This window comes from Oreochromis niloticus, linkage group LG6 (assembly GCF_001858045.2).
Source record: "Oreochromis niloticus isolate F11D_XX linkage group LG6, O_niloticus_UMD_NMBU, whole genome shotgun sequence".
Classification (NCBI taxonomy): Eukaryota; Metazoa; Chordata; class Actinopteri; order Cichliformes; family Cichlidae; genus Oreochromis; species Oreochromis niloticus.
In genome coordinates, this window is record NC_031971.2 from 19,866,565 (window position 1) to 19,890,391 (window position 23,827).

At 39.0% G+C, this 23,827-nt stretch overlaps 1 protein-coding gene across 1 annotated transcript; it reads left to right on the forward strand.

Annotated features, from left to right (window-relative positions):
• The first annotated feature begins 715 nt into the window (after positions 1-715).
• Positions 716-21,791, forward strand: tacr3a (tachykinin receptor 3a). The gene is made up of 5 exons (NM_001301378.1): positions 716-1,083; positions 4,152-4,349; positions 5,146-5,296; positions 18,980-19,176; positions 21,458-21,791. The coding sequence occupies exons 1-5, from the start codon at positions 716-718 to the stop codon at positions 21,789-21,791; spliced, it is 1,248 nt and encodes a 415-aa protein (NP_001288307.1).
• Positions 21,792-23,827: the final 2,036 nt, after the last annotated feature.

Genomic DNA, 23,827 nt, shown 5'->3' on the forward strand with positions numbered 1-23,827 from the left:
ACTTTCACTTTCTCTCCAGTACAACATGATAATAATAATAATAATAATAATAATAATAATAATAATAATAATAATAATAATAATAAGCAGCACAAAATTTTATATATCTGGAGAACCCAACAGCAGGAAATGGCACCGATGAAGTCTTTGACATAGTTGGAACAACACGTGTTAGAGAGAAAGACTGAATGAATGAAATGTAATATCCTGTTTGTGGCTTCGTTGGAAATACTGCAAACAACATCATCTGACGGCCAGTGTAGATAAAGGTGCACACTAAACACAGACTGATTCTACACCGCAGACACACACACACACACACAGAGAGAGAGAGAGACAGACAGAGAGAGAGAGAGAGCATTATTCATGAAGTGTAAAACAGCCGCCACAAGAATCAATCAATCTTTTTTCACTTTGTGCCACTTGTGCGTCACTGAGCGCGCACGGCGTCCTGCTACTGGAGGAGAGGCTGCGCATTCATAGGCACAATCAAACACTGGGAGATACTTGTTCCACACACAGTTTCACTGGGTTTTATTAGTTGTGTGCAGAGACGTGCATGTCGGATCAAACAAACAGGGATCTTTTTAGGGGTGTTTAAGTTGCGCGCTATGGCGCCTGTAAGCAAATCCTTCTTGCCAATCCAGCTGTGCGCCTAGAACATATTGGCGAAACAACCGAAACCTTTACAACATCAGGGGGAAAGGAGAAGAGGATGGCGGCTTCATATAACGGATCCAACATAACGACGAACCACACCAACCAGTTTGTCCAGCCGCCATGGCGCATCGCTCTCTGGTCTGTTGCCTACAGCTTCGTGCTGGCGGTGGCGGTGTTTGGAAACCTAATTGTGATATGGATCATTCTTGCGCACAAGCGCATGAGGACAGTGACAAACTACTTTCTGCTAAACCTGGCGTTTTCGGATGCGTCAATGGCTGCTTTCAATACTTCAATAAACTTTATCTACGCCGCTCACGGGGAGTGGTACTTCGGGAAAGCCTACTGCAAATTCCACAATTTCTTTCCAGTCACATCTGTGTTTGCAAGCATCTACTCAATGACGGCAATAGCTGTGGACAGGTAGGTTTTATAAAATGCTGTAAAAAAAAATAAAAAGTTCAACAGATAATGCTCTGTTGCTCCACATGCACCTCATACACCAATTCGTTTTTTAATGATCACCAGGTAAATTGATTAAGGTCTTATTTTAGGTTTAACAACAGCCTTTAATCAGTTTCTTTCATATTTTTTTTTTCAATATTGGAATAAATGATCACTCAGTGTGAGGATGTTATACAAACACTAGAGTTCAGACCCTTCATTCAGCAATGGGAATATATCCCACTTATGTGCACAGTCTTAAACGCAACTAATCATCAGAATAATAGAATATTAGAAGACACACAGAATGAAAGATAACCTTGACACTTCAATCTGGATCATTTTATTTCAACACTGGGTTCAAGCAGCACTTGTGGGAATGTGAATTAAAATCAGTGTAATATCTTGCTTCAAGTCAAACTGCGTTTGGGAAGGCAAATAAATGTATTAACTTGTTCCCTTATAGAAACTCATTTGGAGTCCTCACCAGTTTAATCTGATGCCTCTGTTATCAACTTCGTCTTTGTCCTTTTTTATTCCCACTCTCTGTCCCTGCTGTTACACGTTTTTTTGTTTTTTTCAATTCCCAATGGAGTAGTCAGGTCGTGATTTGCATAATTGTATTGGAAAGGCAGTTCGTCAGGAGGGTGACTGCCATCTCATACACCTTGGGCCTGTTTCATAGATTTAGTTTTACATTTCAATGCAAGTGAATCAGACCGAAACAGTTGTTTTGGACAGAATCTGTGCTGCAGTGAATGATTCTGTGTATGCCAACACCCTAGAAAAGATCACCCTTTCCTCCTACACGCTCTGGCTCTCTTGATTTCTGTCACATGCACATCTTTTTTTTTTCTTTTTTTTTTGCTCATTCACACATCCTCTTTTCTCCGTTGGTTCATTTGCAGTCTTTCTCTTTGACAGCCCTTGCTTTCCAGTAATGTGAGGATGCAGTCAACACTATCACCAGGGCTTTGAAACTGATCAGTGGACCATCATACATCATAATGTTTGAATAAAGGGATTAAACTGATGAAAGAAGTAGCCACAGGCTGAACATAATGAAAAGACAAAATCATGTGGAAGCTGCAACCAAGTGCAGTGTGTGTCTACAGCTAGTGTTCACGTGTCACAGTGCGTTGTGTTATTGTCTGAGGTGTTTTCTTCCTCCAGTGCTTCTCCTTGATGCCCAAATGGAACAATGTATTTCCTCAGGCCGTGCTCAGTTTGGCTTCTCTCTACAGCAACTTACATGCCTTTGTATTTTTGGTCCGCAATGTCCATTCAATTTGTCATCTGTGTACAGAGAAAGAGAACATCGGCATGACCTAGATGATGTAGATGTAACCTCCGGTCATGCTTTTTGTAACCCCAGTATGGTGCTGTCTCCGCTCTGATGTCTTGAAATGGCATGAGGCCACAGTTCGTGATCATCTGTGAATTTGTCCTTCCTGCTGAGTCCCTCAGCTGCCAAGTGTGTTTCCTTGGGCAGTGCAGAGAAAAGAAAACAGGTTTCTGTGTGAAAGGTAACACCACTGAAGATTTTACAATGTCCCCGTGGTCATTTTTTTTTTACAATTTTTTTATACCTCATATAATTATTTAATTATATTTTGGAGGTCAATATTGTAACAGAAATTAATTTCTTAAATGTGCATGTACAATACAATTTTCTTTGCTTAAATAGCTATAATTGGGAACACTTAGCATAGCTTTTATTAAAGAAAATGCAATGCTGTTCAAATGATAACAATATAAAGAAAAAAAAATTGAATAGAAAACCATGGCTAGTAGGCATTAAGTATAAATAACAATTAATGATTTCTTTGTGATACTCTAAAGTGAGGTTTGCAGACTGATTAAACATTTTTCTTTCCTTTGAGGACTTGCACTTGAAGAGAGCACTTGAAATTTACCTCTGTACATTACTTTTGGTCTGGACGCCTCATCTGAGGTAATCTCTGCTAGTTAAACACATGCTGGTGATTGAACGAATGTTTACTTGGTAATGTCACACCGTTATGACATGGCTTCAAAACAATATGCTTTCCAAAAGCTGTCCTGTGTTGCTTCAGGCATGACAGGATTCCAAGTCACACCCAGTTCTGTTGTCTCCCTAAATGCTCTTTGATAGATATCAAAAAGGTGTACACTTGTATTATTTTATTTAGGTTTTTCAAGTTTGCTCAGTGCCTAGAAGTCCATTCGATCAGCTGACATTGTGCTCTGGCACATACTTGATTCCACATTTAACAACGTCCAGTGAGAAGCAATAAGTTCCAAGCAATTACTGGTGAATTTGCTGTTATCCCCCAGAGGGTTGTGGTCAGTGGGGTGAAAGGACAAGGCCTGTTTTTTTACCATCCTATGAAGATTGAATTAGCAGCTCTAAGCCCCTGTTATCGCCTATTGAAAATCATGTAGCATCCTGAGCTGAGTTCATGGTAATCTCCTGTCAGTTTTCAGTGTTTCACTGTGTCAGTCAAACAAAATCTCATCACAGCTTTTTAGGAATGAATCATCCATCAGCTTCCCCGAAATTCAAACGCCCCCATATAATTGGACTTATACAAGACTGCCTTGTAGAAAATGAGGTATATTTTTAATGTTAAAAATGTCGCCAAATCATAAGTTGATTCAGTCAATTCCACTTGTGCATTAGTGACATTTTCCACTTTAAAATGACACTTTATATCCTAGCAGCTTGTTAAAGTTAAATGCTTAGGTAAGAGAATTTTTTTCTTTATCGCATACAGCAAATAGACTTGATGCTATCTTTTAGATTTCACACTTTCTCAAATAATTACTTTTGAACTGTGAAATATTGTTTCATGTTCGCCTCTTGAGTCCTCTTAAAATCCTTGACATGAAACAATTTCAGAGTGTATAACGACCACTGATTTGAAGACAGTTTTTGAGATGTTACTATCTGTAAAAAGTACTTGCAATAAAGAAAATATAATAACATTAAGGATGTGTTAACTCTGACATGTATGTCAGCAATTAAATATAAACACAGAATTCTCTTTCTAACCTCTTTGCTGTAGGTACATGGCCATCATCCATCCTCTTAAGCCTCGATTGTCAGCGAAGGTCACCACAGGGGTTATTGTTTGTATCTGGAGTCTAGCTATAGTTTTGGCTTTCCCCCTCTGCTACTTCTCAACCACCCAAACCAAGCGAACCATCCCCCAAAGGACCATCTGCTATGTGGCCTGGCCCAACATGAAGGATGACTCCTTCATGTGAGAAAGATTTATCTGTTTTTTCTGCTATGTCTGATGTTTGAATGTGTTGGATGTACTTATACAAATAATACAAGCAAGATGAAATAAAGTAATAAATCCCATCCTTCATTTTAAACATCACTCAGTACATTTAAACAAAGTAGAGCAGAGCAGTATTTTTGGAAACACTACAGGGTAGTGTTCCCATTTGAGCATTACGTGTGCTAAGCTCAGCAAAAAAATAGCGATTTTACAACGTACTGTTTTAATTTTTGTAACTATATAGTTGTACAGTGGTAGTTTTGTTTAAAAGGTGAAGAGATTGCAAGTATTTAGAAAACATAGTCAACCCTATGACTACATCTGGTGAAAACTTTTGCTATCTTCATCAGAAAAATTGCAAAATATGCAATATTGCAGTGTTTACTGTCGTATTCATTAGCAATATGAGAGTAAAAAATAGCGTTCCAGAGAAACTATGTTTTTTCTCAGAGGTAAAGAAGAATAGAGAAGCATTCAAACAATATAAAATATAGTAAACACACCAAAACTATTTGTTAATTTATTGTCTTTTTTACACCCCTGCTCTATTTTTCTGGAAGGTAGCACCAAATGCAGTCATTTATGGGATTATAGAGCAAACAGAGGAGAGTGCAAGTGTTCCCAGAATGTTACATTTATCATTTGCAACAGGAACTAAGAGCACAGAGAAGGACATGTTTACACAGCATGAAACATATACTATGTGTGAGTTATGTATGGTTATTTTTTAAATGTTCCCACTTCTTTGACAATTTTTACACTTTCTTCTTAGGTATCATATCATAGTAACAGTCCTGGTCTACGTGCTGCCCTTAGTGGTGATGGGCATTACTTACACCATAGTGGGGCTGACACTGTGGGGTGGTGAGATCCCTGGAGATTCGTCTGATAACTATCATGGACAGCTCCGGGCTAAAAGGAAGGTAAGTGGGCTTACAGGGGAAATAATACACCAGCATCAGAAAAAAATATCAAGATATGACCTATGGGAACCCAGTTTGTAACTGTGAATGTGATAATTGTTGAATGCTTAAAGGCAGAGAAATGGGAGTAATAAGTATTTTTCTGCCACTGAGAATCCTGAAGCTTCAGGGTATTTTCATCTTGCTTCTGTTTTATAACCTAAAGTAAGCCAGGATAGGGACAGCAAACCATGCTGCATATATTTGTCTTTACTTAGCTCAAGCTAGAAAACAATTCAGCATGCACCAAGGCAGAGGAATTATGGAGCAGTATACATACATTTAGGATTTGCATTTAAACTTCTGTTTTTTTATGATATAGTCACTGTGGCTGAAATGTTTATTGCTGAATGAGGGGAAGACTCTCAGACTGCCACCAAACTGAATTCTTTTCTCTGGGCCTATTTTGTGTACTTCTTTGGACATGGTATGGTTAGTTTAGTGCTGCCTTGGAATAAACATTCAGTGGAAGTGGATGACAAATAATTCTGACCTTATAGTCTCCATTAGAAAATGTAAAGTTGTGAGAATGCAGGTGTTGTTAAAACACACCATTTTTCACAGGTAGCCTCTTCTGCTGCCCGCTGCCAAAAATAATGGATTACTGCTGTAAGGCTATTGATGTAGCACTTTTCTTCTAATGACTGTAGCTCCAGTGACTGTCCAACCAACCAGTGGGTATTAATTCTGAAAACGTCTTTCATTTCAAATGCCTAAAATACTGGGAAAAAAAAAAACATACAAAAAGAAAAGAGAGAGAGAGAGAAAATAACACAAAGCAGTTCTTCAAACTGCTGTAGAGGTGATTGTGATAAATTAGGTCTGTCATAATATTTTTAAAGTACAGATTACAGCCAGGTTAGATAGACCCACAAATATTAATGTAAATTGTACCTTAATGAAATTTAAACTTGGACTGTGTATACGTTTCATAATTCTTTGGGTTTTTTTTTAAAATATCTGCTCGTTTGCTCTAGTCTAACTTTAATAAGTTATTATTGGCTGTAGTTTGGGTTTTGGGGTTTTTTTTGGCCCCAGTTAGACAGAGACCAGCCACAGGGGCGGCACCGCAGACCACGCCCTGCTACAAACCCCCATCGCCCGACTGAGGCCAGAGTCTGAGCCATCCGGCCGAACCAAACCCCCAAGCGACAGGGAGGCGTCTGTTCAGGTCGCCGCCCAAGTATCCATAGGTGCCGATGACGAGGTGTCTCCGGCATACCTGGTCCAGGGGACACACATGTGGCAAGCGAGGGCGGTGCAGCAGTTGTGGCTGTGAGCCGAGGCTCCCCGGCGGCTCGGCAGGTGGCCGGCCACAGGACCACACAGCACGCCGGCCTCTGATGGAAGAGAGGCTGGACCGGACAGCGCGCCAGCCCCGGGCCTGGCAGGACCCCAACGTGCTTCGACCTCCGTCTCCAGCTTGGTAGGTCCCACAGGTGCGCCAGCCTCCAGTGAGGACGCCGCTGTACCGGGCGGCACGGCCAGTCCCTCCGGAACCCCGACCTCCAGCTCCGGCTGCACAGGTGGAGGACAAGGTGGTTGCCCTCCTCCGGGGAGCTGGAACGGGTGCATGCACCTGCCGGGCACCAGCCGCTCCCACCCGAGGAGTGGGTACGGGCGCAGAGGCAGGCTGCGTCCTGGCTGGCCTCACCCTGGGAGCCAGCACGGGCGCCGGAACAGTCCGGGCCACCTCCACTCCCCACGCTGTTGGGGAACCCCGGTGGGGTGGCGGCGATGTCAGCCAGGACCGGATCCGAGCTGCCAGATTCTCAATCACCAGCATCCGGTGCTCGATGCGGTCCTGGTGATTGAGAATCTGGCGACGTGACAATGCTGCCTGCTCCCTCGGGGGTGTCACCATTAGGGCCAGTTCCTTCCCTTGCTGGCCCAGTCCTGGGTGTGCCGTGCCCCCATCCTGGGTTTCGGCACCACTGTAAACGATCCACGACGGACCCGATGACATGTTCATGCTTTTCAGCATCGTTTATTTACGGCTATTGCAATTTACACGTGGCTGCGGCTTTAGAGGTGCCAGCCGAACACCAACAAAGACATAGTTCCCATTTTATGCGGCGAGGCGTGATTGCGGATGTCCCTCAGGTGCATCCGCCTCCTCTGCAGCGGCACCGCAGACCACGCCCCACCACAAAGACATTTTAAAAAATTTCGTCAAATTTCGTCAAAAATATTAAATTCCTCTTAATTTATAAAATCTCTGTTTGTTAACAGGCAGGATCTGTAATTAATGCCTTTCACAGTGCCTTCAGATTCACACCTTACATAATAAGTGCCAGCAAAATTATACCTATTAAGGAAAAAAAAAAACATAGTTACCTTTCTCAGACAACACTAAGAAAGGTAAATATATTGGATATATTGGAAATCACTGGAGGAGATGTAAGGTCCACTCAACAGTAGAACTGCTTTGATCTCACCTTCATTACGTTTACTAAATCTAAATGGTGTGCTTTTAATTTTGTCATCCTACATCATGACTTCCTCGCTAAATGCTAAATGAAGGGTTCAGATTTCTGTCTTTGCCTTTGCATACTTTCACCATTCCTGTGACTCTGTATTGACCCTCACTGTGGTCATCATTTAGGGCTGTACACACACAGGGGCTTTTGTGCATAGACATATTCAGATTTGACCCCAGACATGTGTTTTGTTCACTTGTTTCAGAGCAGAACTGTTTAAATCTAAATTTTACCATTAAATTGTTTTTTTGTTTTTTGTAAATGGTGAAGCATGATCCTCACCTAGTACTGTTCTGTTCTCATTGCTGGTGGTATAGTGTGTTTTTCTGAGCAGATGAATATCATGCAGGTTGAAAGTACAGTGCTCTGAGTCTCTGGTCAGAATAGGTTACACAAAGGAGAGAACAGCCCCAGGCTCAAAAGCTAATGTTTTTATGGTACTGCAGGCAAAACATACTACATAAATAAATAAATAAATATATTCAGCTCAGTGAGGCGAATCAATTTGAAAACTCATAAAAAAATCAGCTTGGTGACTGGCACAGAAATTTAAATGAATGTGATGGAAATATTGTCGTGTCTACAGCTAAATAGACACTATAACTCCTCGTTTGTGTAAGTAAATGCAGAGGGTGTCAGGTTTCCTTTTCCTAAAATGACTTTATATATTTTTCATGTTTTAAAGGATTGTGTCTCCTTTATCAAAGGGTTATAGACATAGTGCAAAGAAGACCTCAAACTGTGCATCGTGAGCCCATTTTAAAGGAAACTGAACCCCAAGTTGACCTTAAATTGCTTTCAGCTCTTCATGGTATTAGTGAACAAGGCTATGGCTCATTAGCTGTGTCCCAGTTTAGTTTTATGTATTAATTCTGAGCAAATTAAATTTAATATGTTCACAGTGGAAAGGCTTGTCAGTACACATTCTCCATGAGTTTAACTTTTCTTTTAAAGCATGCTGACCATGAGCTGTGCAGTCAGTTCACTGCACGATAAACATGATTAGCTTCGTAAACGTGCTAAAAAATTAAAGCAGATACTAACACATCAAGTAGAATCAGTTCAATATTTTCTTGAATCACTCACAGTTTTCTTTCTCTGATTGATGCCCTCTGCGTCGTCTGCCACACGGCCGCCGTGCTGGACCAAAACTAGTGTTAAAATAACAAACTTTAGCCATCGTGTGAGGAAGAAACTGGGAATATTTGTATTATGTGTAAGGAAACACCAAGCGCAACTTAGCTTGACTTAAGCTTTCCTAACTTTGTAACATAAAATGTAATAAATAGATACATCCAAGATGGCATTTAAAAATGAAATAATAAATGAAAACAGACCCAGGGTGAATAGAGTGTGAAAAAATGCACTTATTTTATTCATCTACGTTATTTGCACTGCTCTGATTTCAGATCAAAGTCATTAGTCTGCAAACTGCTCTCATTTACAGTCACAGGTGTGTAAGTGGAGACTGAGGTTAAATAATATGTAACTGGCTCGCAATAACAAGTTATGTTACGATAAGTAAAATGAAATAAATGTTACAACGTACAAATGTCCCTCTAACTTTTTAGAGGGCTTTTCAGTCATATCAGCTTACTTTGACCACAGTGACACATGCAAACTAAAGCTGTTGGTGTAGCAGTGTGACATACAGTATTGTGAGAAATTGTTGATTTCTCATCTTTTTGCATATTTGTCACATGTAAATGTCATCAAAAAAATTCTAACTTTAGTCAAAGATAACTAGAGTAAATATAAAATTGATTTTTTTTAATGATAATTTCATTTATTAAGGAGAAAAACCTTCCTGGCCCCGTATGAAAAAGTATTTGCCCCTTAAACCTTATGACTGTGCAAAGCTTGGCAGCTTGTTGCTTTTAGCCTATTTCACTTCGTTAGACAGCATCTAATCAAGTGATTTCTTAAATTAACAGGTCTGGCCTGAGCCTGGCTAGTGAAAGTGAACTCAGCTTTCCAAAAAAATGTTGTTAATCGCAGTTCATTCATGATTTAATAACAGAGGTCAGTTACTTTTTCACATAAAGCCAGGCAGGTTTGGAAAGCTTTTTTTCCTTAATAAAAAAATCATCATTTTAAAACTGGCTTTTGCATTTTCTTGGGTTATCTTTGTCTGTAATACCAAATTTTATTTGGTGATCTGAAACATGTAAGTGTGACAAATATAAAAAAAAAGAAAAGAAAAAAAAAGAAAGAAATCATGAAGGGGGAAAATACCATTTTAAAACTTTATTTTCAGAGAGAACAGGGAAAAAAATTCAAGCCAATTTATGGCCCTTAATATTTGTTTTGTAAATCAGAGTGAAAAAAGTATGTGTAAGGGCTGGTCTACTGTGTGACTGGCAAGTTGCAAGCCTGTAACCACGTTTCTGTCATTTTGCTCATAAACCAACAAGTAACACAGAGTGAATTAATTTTGTTTGTTTGTTATACAGTCTGCAGATTTAATGTAATCTTACAATTAATCAGGCTTAATTTGAGAGAATGTTTCAGTGCAAAGAGAAATTATAGTGACATCTTACTACAGAGACCATAACGTATGCACGTATGTCTTTTCCCTGATTCGTCCTAAACGTTTTACTGAATCTGGATGAAAATGATTATGTAAACTAACACAGGAACTGTGTGTAGTAGCTTATCTCAAAAAAGAAAAAAAACAACTTTATTTTACTTGTTGTTATGGTAACACTTCCCTCCTTACTCAGAAAAAAAATTCTTATTACTTACATATATTACTTATAAATTTATATTCATTGACAAAAAAAAATGGTAACGGTTCACCTCCATGAACACAGATTCATTTTTCATCACAATTTCACAAACAGCAGGGTGTTATAGCACCATAAAGACAGCAATGCCGCTGCTGCTTCTTGCTCACTGCTGTCGACTCGTCAACTTTTACAAGACTGCTCCTTTGCAAACATGATGAAAACTGGCCAAAGCTACTTTCAGCTGCTCCATTATTTACAGGGGGTCGCCACAGCAGGGTAGCTCCGCATGTTTGCTTTGGCAAAGTTTTTACACACCCACAAAGTGGAGTTGCATCTCTGGCTGGAACTCAACCAGTGACCTTTCACTTGAATGTGTAACCCGCTACGCAATAAAAATAATAAACTCAATATATCATCTTTAAAGCAGAGGTGAAAGGAGAATACCTACTACCTAATAAATTGCTCACTTACTTAAAATTATCTATCAAAACAATGTCTTCATCATCAGCCAAATTATACTTTCGCTTGAATGTATTTTAATACTTTGAACTGCCGAACCACGTCTTTCTTTTTCACCGCATTTCTGGAACATCTCGTGACATGATTTGCTCACATCTTCCTCATGCCAAACTGCCTTCAGTGGGTCTTCTGCCTGAGCGCTAATCAGCATGCTAATTAACATGATAAATGACAAAGCTAATATGAAAGTTGTTTGTAGGTATGATTTTTTTTCCATGTTCACAATCTAATTAAGTGTGTTAGGTCAGCAAGATCTGCTATTTAGTACTAAATACTACTAATATTAGCTCTGTAAAGCTTTGACATATTAAAAATGTAGCTACATGTTTAAACTATCATCTAGAAACATGTCAATTGTACTGTTCAAACTGAGTGAAAGAAATTTGTAACAAATATAAATTATGGGCCATGCAAAACCTGAGGGGGACCTCACATAAGTCAAATGCAAGTGTATATTTTAGTCTGGACCAGACAGACAAACTGCAATAAAAATACCTAATGAATACAGAAATCATTTGACAGTGTCTTGTTTGTTTGAACCAATCATAAAAAGACACATTTAAGCTCAGTTTTGTAATATTTCATCCTAATAATAGATTTCCTGTGCAACAGGTCTGTGAGATGAGACAAAGCAATAAAAAACATCTTGATTGTGTGCATCATTTCTCATCGTTGTGATGAAAAGTGGATTCACACTGGTGCATTGTTTTGAGTTAATCCATTCTTCTGCAATCACAGCGCCACGGGTACTCTATTTTAAGCTCATGCCTGGGGCTGTGCATTGAAAATGTCAGTCTGACACATGAAATAGTGACCTGTCGCAAGACTGCTGTGCAGTCCTTTAAGGGTAGCAAGTGTTCCGTTTTTCTTTCTTGGTGGAGTCTTGAGAATGATATGTGAGAAGGTAAAGATCGGCGTGGATTACATTACAAGATCAGTTATTTGTAGATATTCAGTACAGCAGTGTTAACCTGTATTGTATGCAAGTGTAACACTAACATCAATTTTGCATGCTGCAAAAGCTTTATTAAAGGTTATTAATAATACCATATAAGTTTGCTGCTTTGTTTTTATTTATTTATTTTTTGAGTGCATGCTGAGCTTAAGGTGTGTCACACTCTTCTCGTCAGTGACTGGTCAAAACAGCAATTAAATATCTGTCTCACACCTTGACAAGGACTCCAGCTGAAGTCCTCACTGCAGGCACAAATGATGGGTAGATTTCTACTTTACTCAGACCCTGTGGTACCTTGAGTCTCCCTTTCTTTTATCTAGAGTTGGATTGCTTTCAAAATGCATTTGTCTTTAATTTGTCTTTAATGCAAATTAGCATAATATTTCAAAGACTGTATGGAAGTTAACAGTTATATTGTTTATTATTAGTAGTAGTATTGTAATTAAATATATTATTATATTATTCTATGAATATTATTGCTTTAAAGCTTTACTGTTTATATACTAATAGTTCTCACAGTTGCTAATATCTAAACTTCCCTCTAGGTCATTAGTAATCATTATTGTCTTGTTCATTTTTTCATTTTATTGAATGAGTTTCTCTGTTGCTTAATCAGTTAATCAATATTGTGTTTTATTCAAACACACTATTTGGCGATATCTGTTCCACACGAAGCATAACTCATTTTGGTTTCATGCTCAGTGATGTGTGGTTATTTACTAGCTTAATGAAGTCCAGTGTTAGGGCAAACCCCAAGACTGTTTTGGTGGTTTACGGTCTAACTTTAAATTATGCATATCTCACTAGCTTTATTAATTTTTGTTTTTTTCAAAAGCAACTAAGCATTAAATCAAAATGTCCCATTTTTGTTTTCACATTTCCCACTTCTCGTTTTATTTAGATGTGAAATATTGTGGTAATGGAGATTTTTAAAGAAAGGTTCAGTTAGTATGTTCACTTTGGTTTAATTTAGGTTTTGCAGTTAAATTATGTATAAAACCTATATATGTGATATAAATATATATATGAATTTAATGTTGATGCTGAACTCTGTGCTCCTCAGGCTGATTTCCACATTGCAAGCAACATATTTTTGTGCTTTTCTTCCTCTACAAGCTTTACACCAACAGGGGACCAAGTACACCCCTGCAATACAGCATGTAATGTAATATTCAGTGAGAAAGGACCACTTTCATTTAGTCCTCCCTTTTACATGTCTTGATATAAAATAGCTTAAAGGTTACACAGGCATGCTACTGTACACTAATTTAGGCTTGACTAACACAATGTTTTTAAGGTGCAAAACTGAATACAAACACTTCAGATTCTACTCTTAGACAAACACATACTCATTTCACATGCTGATGTTTGGTCAGAAGGCTTTAGTGTCATATTTGAACACAATGGGTTCCTTTTACATCCATCCAGATATTCATTTTCTGCTGCTTATCTGCGTCTGGCTTGCACCGACCTACTCTGGTCTTCCTGGGAAATCTGAGATATTCCTAAACCGACCAAGAGATATAACCACTCCATGTCCACTCATATCTACCCCAGTGCCTCCTTCAGTTAGAACAAAACACATTGCCTAGGATGCATCCTACTTAAATGTTGAAACCACCTCAATTGGTTCATTTCAGTATGGAGGAGTAGCAGCACTACTCTCCACTCTTACTGTGTTTGGAAGTAATCTAGAATAGCGTTTTACTGAGGTTATGTTAGGTCAAGTTGGGAAAAAATCACTGGACAAAAAGTTTTACCTATGATTAAAAAGAAAAGACTTTTTGTCCAGCGTAGGCTAGCTCCTGTTAGCATTAATTGGCTTTTTGTTTTGAGTTAGTGTTGGTTAGTTTAGAAGAAAACACTATTGAATCGCTTTAGTAAAAGATCAAGATATGGGTTAAAATGCAGTCTTCCCATTATCAAACATGTGTGCAACATGCAGCTTGATTTTCTTCATTAGCACAGTGAGGGGGCTTTTGAAGCCAGCATCAAATAACCAATCAAGGTCCTGACCATGAGGATTTGATGACTTGAGTGTTGGACTGGCCTCTTCAGACAAAAGGGCCCTACAGGATAGTAACTGCAGGTGTCAGCCAGTCTTTTGTAGCTGTCTGAAAAGTATTTAATATCTTCTCTCAAGATAAAACAGAGAAAATATGTTGAGTCCAAATTTAAGACACTGATTAAATCATATTATGATTTTCCAGAGATTTTCCTGTGTAGGCATTGTGTCGTCTGCCTGCCTGCTACCCTGCTGTTAAAGGAAAATTATCATACCCATAAAAACAATTTTCTTCAAATTGAATTGACTTATAATTCACTCACTCTTTCACACACATTTCTCAATTATCTTTTGCATGGGGTAGATTTACTGCAATAAGCTGTTAGTTGTTTAGAGGCTTATTGGCACTGAAAAGTACATTAGTCAAAAAATGAAATATAGTTTTACATCCAATCTAAAGCGCATATGTATGTAAGTATATATAAGTATTTAGGTGTCTTATTTACAAGTGGGGAAAGCGTTGAGCAGGAGATTGACAACAAGCACCTCAGTTCGTCGGTGAACAACTTGTTTGTCACGGTGACCGAAGAGCAGAGCATGAAGGCAAAGCTGTCAATTTACTGGTTGATGTACGGCCATAAGCTGTGGATAGTGATATAAAGAATGAAATCACAGATACAAGTGGCGGAAATGAGCTTCCTCTCAAGAGTGTCTGGTCTCACCCTGAGAGATAAGGTGAGGCTCAGTCACTAAGGAGCAGATAAGAGCAGCTGCTCTTCTGCATCAAAAGTAGTCATTTCAGGTGGTTTAGGCATCTATATAGAATGACCCATTCAGGCATTTCCAAGACATGGTGGAGAGATCATGTCTCTCAGATGGCTTGGGCACGCCTCAGTGTTGAGCCAGGACAGCAAAAAGCAGAGGCTGGGAGGAAATTTGACAAAAATTTAAGGTTACTTAAACTATTATTTAATGACCTCAGAGCGAGTAAAGAATAAATACAAAAACAGAATTCAAAGGCTTAGTCTACCTGTGATACACAGTCCACAAGTACAAAAAGATAAATGTCACTGCTTATACAGTAGAATAACAAAACTGTACTTTATATTCTTTTTCTCTTTTTTTTTTTGTAGCCAAAGGGTTAAAAAAAATCTTTAATCTGGAACTTAACCTGTTCCAAGCATAAGTTACCATATCCATGTACATGGAGAAGTGAGCCCCCTTCATGTTACAGAAGCCCCAGGGTTAATCCCAAAGTCACCTGGATAAGATGAAATCCTGCTTCATAGTATAGGCCTCGGAAGCAGATGGATTTGTGCCCCCTCCTGGGATCAAACTTTCACTTGTTAGTTACTAACACAATACTATGGAACCACTGCTTCTAATTTCTCATAATCCTAAGTGTTTTTGTTTGGTTTTTTGTTGTTGTTTATTTGTTTGTGTGCTTTAGATGACTTTAAAAAAAAAACCCATAAATAAATATTGGTATTAGACTGAAATCCTTTTTTCTTTAGGACAATGTGTCATGTCTTCCTCCTCTCACCCCAACTGCTCCTCCCTGAGCCTGGTTCTGCCAGGAGTTTCTTCCTGTTAAAAGGGAGTTTTTCCTTCCCACTCTCGCCAAAGCGCTTGCTTGAATTGAACAGAATATTAGACTGAATACTTTCTCTTTACTCTTGCAGTTACTGCCCTTATAAGTAGTCTGGTGCTAAATTACTGCCAATACTGGGAGCTGAGTTTTAAATAATTGTTGTTACATCTTACTTATTGTTTTCACTGGGTTTCACTTAAATTTAACATGACTGTTACATGACTGTTACAAAGCATATGATTTTAGATATGATCCCCTCTTTGTCCTCAATTTTTCATTCTAATATTGTCTGATGTCATTTTGAATTCAAAGCTCATTTGAGTACACTGCTAGACAGAATAAGCCCTTTGTCCCCATATATTCTCTTTACTTGCAATAACCTCCAAAACACCCAAGGTAGAGTATGTAGAAATAAACCTTTTGCACTCTAGCCATTATTTGTTTCAGTCTCTTGTGCGTCACAGAATATCCTTTTTAATATTATTTGTGGACCATAGTTGCATAAGGAAGAGACGGTGGGTTGTTTTTATTGCACACAAAATGTTGACACTGTGGACTACATTTTAATGTAAAAGCTTGGAAAACAAGCTCTGTCCTGTGTAAAAAGGTGCTTTTTTATATTGTTTGATGCACAATGGTCCAGATACCTAATCTTCAAAGAAGTGCTTTATATTCTGGTCCCCCTTTAATATTATGTTTGTTAACATAAAATTTAATTATTATATGTAAAGCATACTTCTTAAAGTAAAATGACTCAATACCAAGAAACGCATGCATGCTTTAAATATTTAAGTTTGTGTGATTGAGTTTTCTGGCAGTCCAAATATGGACCATTTAAACAAAACACTAAGGGAATTTAGCAAATGTGTCTGTTGTTCTGTTAAGTTTATTAACATGTTTAGCCTGAAGAGGAAGCACCTGTTTGGCTTCGCCTTCTAAGGTATATTTGCATGAAACCAAAAAGTGCAACAAGATTTGCAACAGCTGGTCTTGTAGTGTTCACTGAAAGCATTTCAGTTCAGTTCAATCGAGTTCAAGTCAATTACAATTAATGTAACTCCAAATCACAAATGCAAAAGATCCTACAATGATGAGCAAGCAGTTGGACACAGTGAAAAGGAAAAACTCCCTTTTAACAGGAAGAAATCTCTGACAAAACCAGGCTCAGGAAGGGGCAGCCATCTGCCAACTCAAACCAGTTTGAGATGAGGGGCGGATTAATGAATGAATGAATAATAAATAAATAACAGCATAGACCATAAGATATAAATGGTAGTAGTTACCATCAGTTAGCACCTTCGAAATCAAAATGGATACAAGCAATGGTTGCCACTATGTCTTGCTGTTTTATCTTCTGTCATCCTTTCAAGGCTCTGTGACACACAAATACAAATGTCCAGCCTTTTAGAAATGTAGGGAGGTCCTACAAATAATCTAGTTTAAAATAAACTTTGGAGTCAAAACCTTCCCCTCAGCTTTTCCCCATAAGTTACACCGCTGGAGGATTCTTTCGGTACAGATCATTTTACATGCAATGGAAACATTTATACTTACACCCATAAGGCGTTCTTGGTCTTTTGACTTGTTTAAGTTGTATTATATCTTTTGGGGATCATCCCTCATTTAATGTTGACACTGTCATTGTCACTAGCAGCCACCTAGTGAAGTTTACCGCATAGCTTGTATTATGCCATAAACTTCTTTTTAAAACATATACTCAAAACAAAGGGTGCCAAGACTTTGTTTAGATTTCAGGGAGGACTCAGGCATGTCTGTTTTGTATCTGCAGAGCTTTCTGTCCATGGTGCCTCTCCAGCCTCTCTCTGAAGAAACAAAGTATTGGAGATTTTGTTCCTGGTAACCACCCAGATACAGTCCACTGCAGTTCAGAATTGCCTGAACTGTCATCAGTCAGGCAAAAGAGTAGGTTTTCCTCAGACTTGATTTTTATTTACCTTTATTTTTCAATAAATGTAGCATATTTAAAATTGGTTTGATTCAATTCTTAAATGGTTCCAAATGCAGAATGTCACAAACGTGGAAAGGCATGCAGTAAACAACGGGAATTTAATTAACTTACAAAAGATAACAAAAGTGCATTCATACCCAAGCTGTAGGCAAAATGACAAAACAAAACAAAAACAAAAGCTCAATGATCTGAAGTTATCTGGAAAAAAGATAGGACAAACACACACAAAGAAGAGTGATTACCAAAATAAAACAGGAAGTAGAAACAAGGAAGGCAAGGGAAGTAACACATCAACAAAACAGAGATAGATACAGGACAAAAAAACTGGAACGCCAAAAATATAAACATGCTAAAACACTTGACTGATACAGAATCCTAGATGCTCAGTGGTCCTGGGTCTTCTTTCTCCATCCATCCATCCATTCGCTTCCGCTTATCCTTTCCAGGGTCGCGGGGGGCGCTGGAGCCTATCCCAGCTGTCATAGGGCGAGAGGCGGGGTACACCCTGGACAGGTCGCCAGTCTGTCGCAGGGCCAACACACAGGGACAGACAACCATTCACGCTCACATTCACACCTAGTGACAATTTGGATTATCCAATTAACCTACCCCCTCAAACTGCATGTCTTTGGACGGTGGGAGGAAGCCGGAGTACCCGGAGGGAACCCACGCAAACACGGGGAGAACATGCAAACTCCACACAGAAAGACCCCGGCCTGATGGTGGAATTGAACTCAGGACCTTCTTGCTGTGCGGCAACAGTGCTAACCACCGTGCCACCTTCTTTCTCATTTGTTTAAATTTTGTGATGCTCCAAAAGTTTTCAGCTTGTAAAAGAACTGGACTGCAAGCAAGGCAGTTGAGCACCTGGACTGTTCTACTATGAAGTTGTGCCGTTATAGATGCACTACGTGGATTTGAAAGGTCTTTTTGCCCATTTCTTCCCTGGAAAAGAGCACATGTTATTCTGAAACCTATAAATACCTTTCAGCATTGATGGTGCCTATTAAGCCACCAATTCCATTAGGACTTTTTAACTGAATGGTCATAACAGGAATTGTTATTGCCTCAGTCTGATCCAGGGACATGTTCCATTTAACATTAATTTTAGGGTCTCTTTTCCCATAACAGAGTTGGCAGAAGAGCTCTTTTTGCTGCTAATTATTTGGTGTTTCACATATTTGTGTGATAGTCATGCTGTAGGTTAAGATCAGATGTGGAATTGATATCAAATCAGTGAAACTGGAACATGCTATCCTGCTTTCCTAGTACAGCATTACAGTAATAAATGTATAGTTTGCCTGCTTTTAGACTAAAGTTATGTGCACCGTATTCTTCTTTCAAATGTTTGTCATTTATCTGTGTTTTTCATCATTTTGCACTCTCTCTGTTTCAGGTGGTTAAGATGATGATTGTTGTAGTGGTGACGTTTGCCCTCTGTTGGCTGCCATACCATGTTTACTTCATTGCAACAGGTCTCAACAAGCTTCTAAGCAAATGGAAGTACATCCAGCAGGTTTACCTGTCGATCATGTGGCTTGCAATGAGTTCCACCATGTACAACCCTATCATCTACTGCTGCCTCAACAGCAGGTGGGTAACAACAGTGTTGCTAATTTAGCATTGCTACTTAACGAGACAACAAATGTGCAACTAATTCTGTAAAGGCACCTGATGCATGAGGGAATTCATTGAAGAGTTTTTACACCTGTGTTACATAATGATTTGATTTTATTTTTTAATATATTTTTTGGCCTTTTAACTGGCTTTATTGGATAGACACAGTGAAGATCGACAGGAAAGCGGAGGGAAAGAGAGAGGAAGGCATGCAGGAAGGATGGATCAGACTCAAACTAGGGCTGGCCGCTTTCAGCCATGCGGCATATGGTCGCCTGCTCATCCGACTGAGCTAAACCGGCACCCAAAATGATTGTTTATATTGAGATGAAAGCAGTTAAGGGGTTGTCATTCTCTCAAAAATGTAAGAGAAACTCTTTTTCCTTCAGTGCATTTGCATGATGATTAGGAAGGCCTACAGTGTTACCTAATGTTAGCTATGCAATGTAAGCTTCTCTGTCCAAGAAGTATCATAAGCTACTACATAAAGAAGTTAGCTAATGCTTAACTGTTAGCTAACTCAAGTAGCTTTATTTCAGTAGTAATATGTCAGTTGCAATACTAATAACAGAATGCCAGTAGTTGCCTGGGGGAATGCTACCTCCAAAATAACATTTGCTAGCCTAGCCACACCAATGCAGGACACCCAGCTACATTGCAGCTTCACATCTAGCATCCCTACTAATAATGACGGACACCACTTCGCTTCCCGCTAAAGGCAAAGGTGAAAATGAAGACATGACCCTCTGTCTGTGTCAATAAGATACAGAGCGTATTCATGATATGTGTCTTGAAACTCATCAGAATTGCCCTTGAATCTTAAGTCAACTGCAGACACTGTCCTAAGGTGCTTCAACACTGACTGGCCTGTCAGACAACCTTGTCCTGCATTTACCCAGTGAGAGCCTTGGCATTCTAGACACATAACTTGGGGCAAGCAACTCAACACTGTAGATTGGTGGGTGATGATATGTTTGTCGAATCTTCTCATCACTGATGACCATGATCCACCTGTGGCCATATTGAGTTGTGGCCACAGGCCTCAAGAGCAGCTTTGGTAAGTGATAGGTCGTTGGCTACCTGAGGGCTGGACTAGAGGATGTTTGTGTTACCACCACTCAGTCGAGGCTTGGGGCAATTATGGTTCTCAGGTACTAATTCAGTAGCTTCGTTACTCTCTTCACCAAGGAGAAATATGACCCTCTTGACAGTTTTCTCAGAGGCTCTTTGGAGCAGCTGTCTCCACAACCCCTACCACTCAAATGACAGGGTATTTAAATCTGCACAGCACATATAATCATGCTGATACTAGTTTCTGCCAGTAGAAAGTGGAAATACTTTCCAGTGGCAGAAACAGAAATAGTTGTCTCAACTGTGCCACAACTGTGCCAAAGATGAATTCAAAAATAAAAAATAGACCAAAAAGGCATTTCGATAAAAGGTTTTAGTGACTTAGTCTTCAGAGAGTGACAGCATTCTCCAGATGGATGGATGAACGGATGATACAGAGCCAGCTGTTCTGCACCTCGCTATGCAGAAAAGCAATTTCCTTCATGTATTGCAGACCAACCTGTCGCCACAGTCACTGAAAATAGAAAAATTAAAACATAGAAACTCAAATTGGCTTATGAGAACAGCAATAACCAAGTGATACAGACAACAGTTTGCTGTATGTCTTCCTCACCTCAGAGGGTGGTTCATTCACAAGCCCAGGAGGGGAAACCATTTGCTTCTTATGAGAGGAAATTTCCTCTGTTAGAGAAAAGAGCAATTAGCTTAGTCCCTCATAAACAGGAGCTTGCTACACAGTATCTAGTTCTCAAGATACGTCCTAATGCCAAAGAAAGGCGAGTGATGGATTTTTGCATTTCTAGACCTCAGAAAATGCACATTCAGAAATCTGACATACAGCTCCTGCTGTGTTCACAAATGTAGAAGTGGATGCCATCCTATAAAAACAGCGAAGTCAGTCAAGCAACTGAAGTTTGGTTAATTGTAGATTTCAGAAAACTATGCACTACCAAAATCTCAAACACAGTCTTTTTTTTTGCTTACCTCCTTCTAAATAATATTGCATTTCCACACACACTGACCCACTGACTGCACATTTAGATCAAAGTTGCTGGTTGTCTTTATAAAGGTTTCAGGTTCACTTTTTCAATTAGAAGAAATTATGCAAGATTTAACAGAAATAAAGACCAATTAAATGACAAATGGACTCATTTTTTTATCATTTGTTTTTCTCTCACTACAACAGGTTTCGAGCAGGCTTCAAGCAAGCATTTCGTTGGTGCCCTTTCATTAAGGTGTCCAGCTACGACGAGCTGGAGCTACGCTCTACACGGCTAACCCAAACACGCCAGAGCAGTATGTACACACTGACACGGATGGATAACACCATGGTGGTAGTTTATGACCCTGCTGAAGGTGATGGCAGCGCTATAGGTGGCACCGGAAGGAAGCATTCCCTGCCTGGTAGGAAGAGAAGCTACGTCACTTCTCGGCACACAGAGATTGCTGCTTGCAGCGACACCGCTGTGAAAACGCAGAATGGAAGCGCTCCCAGCGCTCAGCCTGAAGAATTCCCTTGAACATGAGCATTTCCAGACATGTGTGTGTACCACAAAACATTTTCATGTGTAAAGCTTTATACACTGCAGATGTACAAAAAAGTGCGCACGGTGTTTGTTTAGCTTAGAAATAGAAATACTGAGAGCAAAAAGTTTAACTCTTGTTCATTCAAGTTCACCCTTTGATACAAAAACACTGTAAGAAGCATTTAAACACAGCCATCTGTCCTACAGCTCATTCAGTTGATGATAAAATGATTCAGTTCTGATGGAGATCAGATCAAAAGCCTGTTTTTTATTTCAGCCCATAACAGCTGTGAACTTCATGTGACACAAAGGATGGGCTTTGGATCTCTTTTCTCCTGAAGCCATGAACGAGTGGCTGCAGAGAGTCACCAGTGGAATAGCTGCTGATTGAATTCTTTCTAGCAACACATGGCTCTGTGTGTAACTCTTGGTTATGCAACTGTTGTAACGAGCATTTCCTGGTGACCTACAATAAGCCACAGGAGAAATCCAGTAAACATTTCCAGCATGTCAATAAACAGGCAGGTCAATGAGCTTACTGAACGCAAACTAGCCATCGAGGAGCTACGGTGTCATTGTTTTATTTATATTTTTCAGTCAAGTGAAAGGAAAACAATACAGGAAGTTGCATGGTGAAGTGCAATATATAAGGATAGCGTTGTTCCGCCACCGCTGCTGGTGTTTCAACGCTGTTTCCCTGTGTTGCATGGAAATTGTTGCCTGAACATCAAGTGTTGAGTTGGCACCAGGCGGTATGATAACCTGTGTTTTGTTGCGTTTACAGTTTACAGTGGAACCATACTGTGGCAGATCCTCGCTGACTCAGTATTCATCAAGTCTCAGACATGACTACTCAAAAAACTTTCATATTTTTGGTCTATTCATAGATTTTGCTGTTAAGAGATTAGATTTGTCACTTGTTTTGGTAAACAAGCATAATCATAGATTTAGTTTCCTATTGAACATACCTAGCTTTGGAATAAAAAAAATAGACTAGCTGTGTAATTGTGATCAAAGCTAAATATAGTTTTGGTATTTTGTCATTTATATCCCGTGTTGATTAACACATAGCAAACAGACATTCAGCTGTCACATAGTATAGAAAAAACTAAAAAAATACTTTCTTTTTTTTTAAATCAACCATAAGGTACAGCCATACAAACACAACACAAATGTCCTTAATTATCTTTAACAGATTTGAATGTTAATAGACTCATGAAAGTATTTTCAAAGAATGTGAAAACATATATGCTGTGCATTTTAGTGTTTTGCATTTTTAAGTTGTCCAGTCATTTTTATTGAGGTTGGTTAAATATTTGGACGTATTAATCAAGGCATTTTGCTGTTTCTATGTGTAAATAATGTGTTTGTTTGAATGTACAGCACGGGGTGTGCCTCTCTCTGTTCAGCGGTGACTAAATTGTTTGTTGTGTCTTTAAAGTTTCTTTCAGGGTGGGTCTCTTTCTTTCTTTTTGGTGTAAAAGCAGTATACTATACTTTAAACACTTAACTATTATTCCTGGTAAATGTCAAGTACTTTGTTAATATGAGAATGAATAACTTTGTAATTCGATATCACATTTCTTATATAAAGGCCTCCAAAAGATTTCTCATTGCTCTGCAGTGGTGAGTACTAATATACTTGCTTATTGTAGCTTTATTGTATGTTGGTCTTTGTAGCATTATGAGTGTTTACCAGTGACAGAATATGCTTATGATGAAATGTAGCTGTGACTTATTGCAAATTTTTAAAAAGAAGTGTGTTAAATGTAGAAAAAAAAACACTACAAAAGATAGCCAGAAAACTTTTCAGTATTACTGTTCGTTTATACAAAAGACTATTACTATACTGTGCTGCATCCAAGAATAATGTTTTGTGCAGTTTGCTTTGCCACATACAGTACATTGCAACATTTGATTTTGCAGTTACAAGATTGTTTGCTCTTTATTACTCATCTTGCGTCATCTTTTCATTATTGTGATGAATTTCTGTGTCGACGTATAGGCCCGGGTGTTTCAATAATTTATAC

What these genes read in the sequence shown, in the direction of transcription:
- tacr3a (NM_001301378.1), top strand. Translation starts at nt 716, where the DNA reads ATGGCGGCTTCATATAACGGATCCAACATAACGACGAACCACACCAAC. An exon ending in ACGGCAATAGCTGTGGACAG is followed by an intron (nt 1,084 to 4,151) that starts GTAGGTTTTATA and finishes TCTTTGCTGTAG; the next exon opens with GTACATGGCCATCATCCATC. An exon ending in TACTGCTGCCTCAACAGCAG is followed by an intron (nt 19,177 to 21,457) that starts GTGGGTAACAAC and finishes TCACTACAACAG; the next exon opens with GTTTCGAGCAGGCTTCAAGC.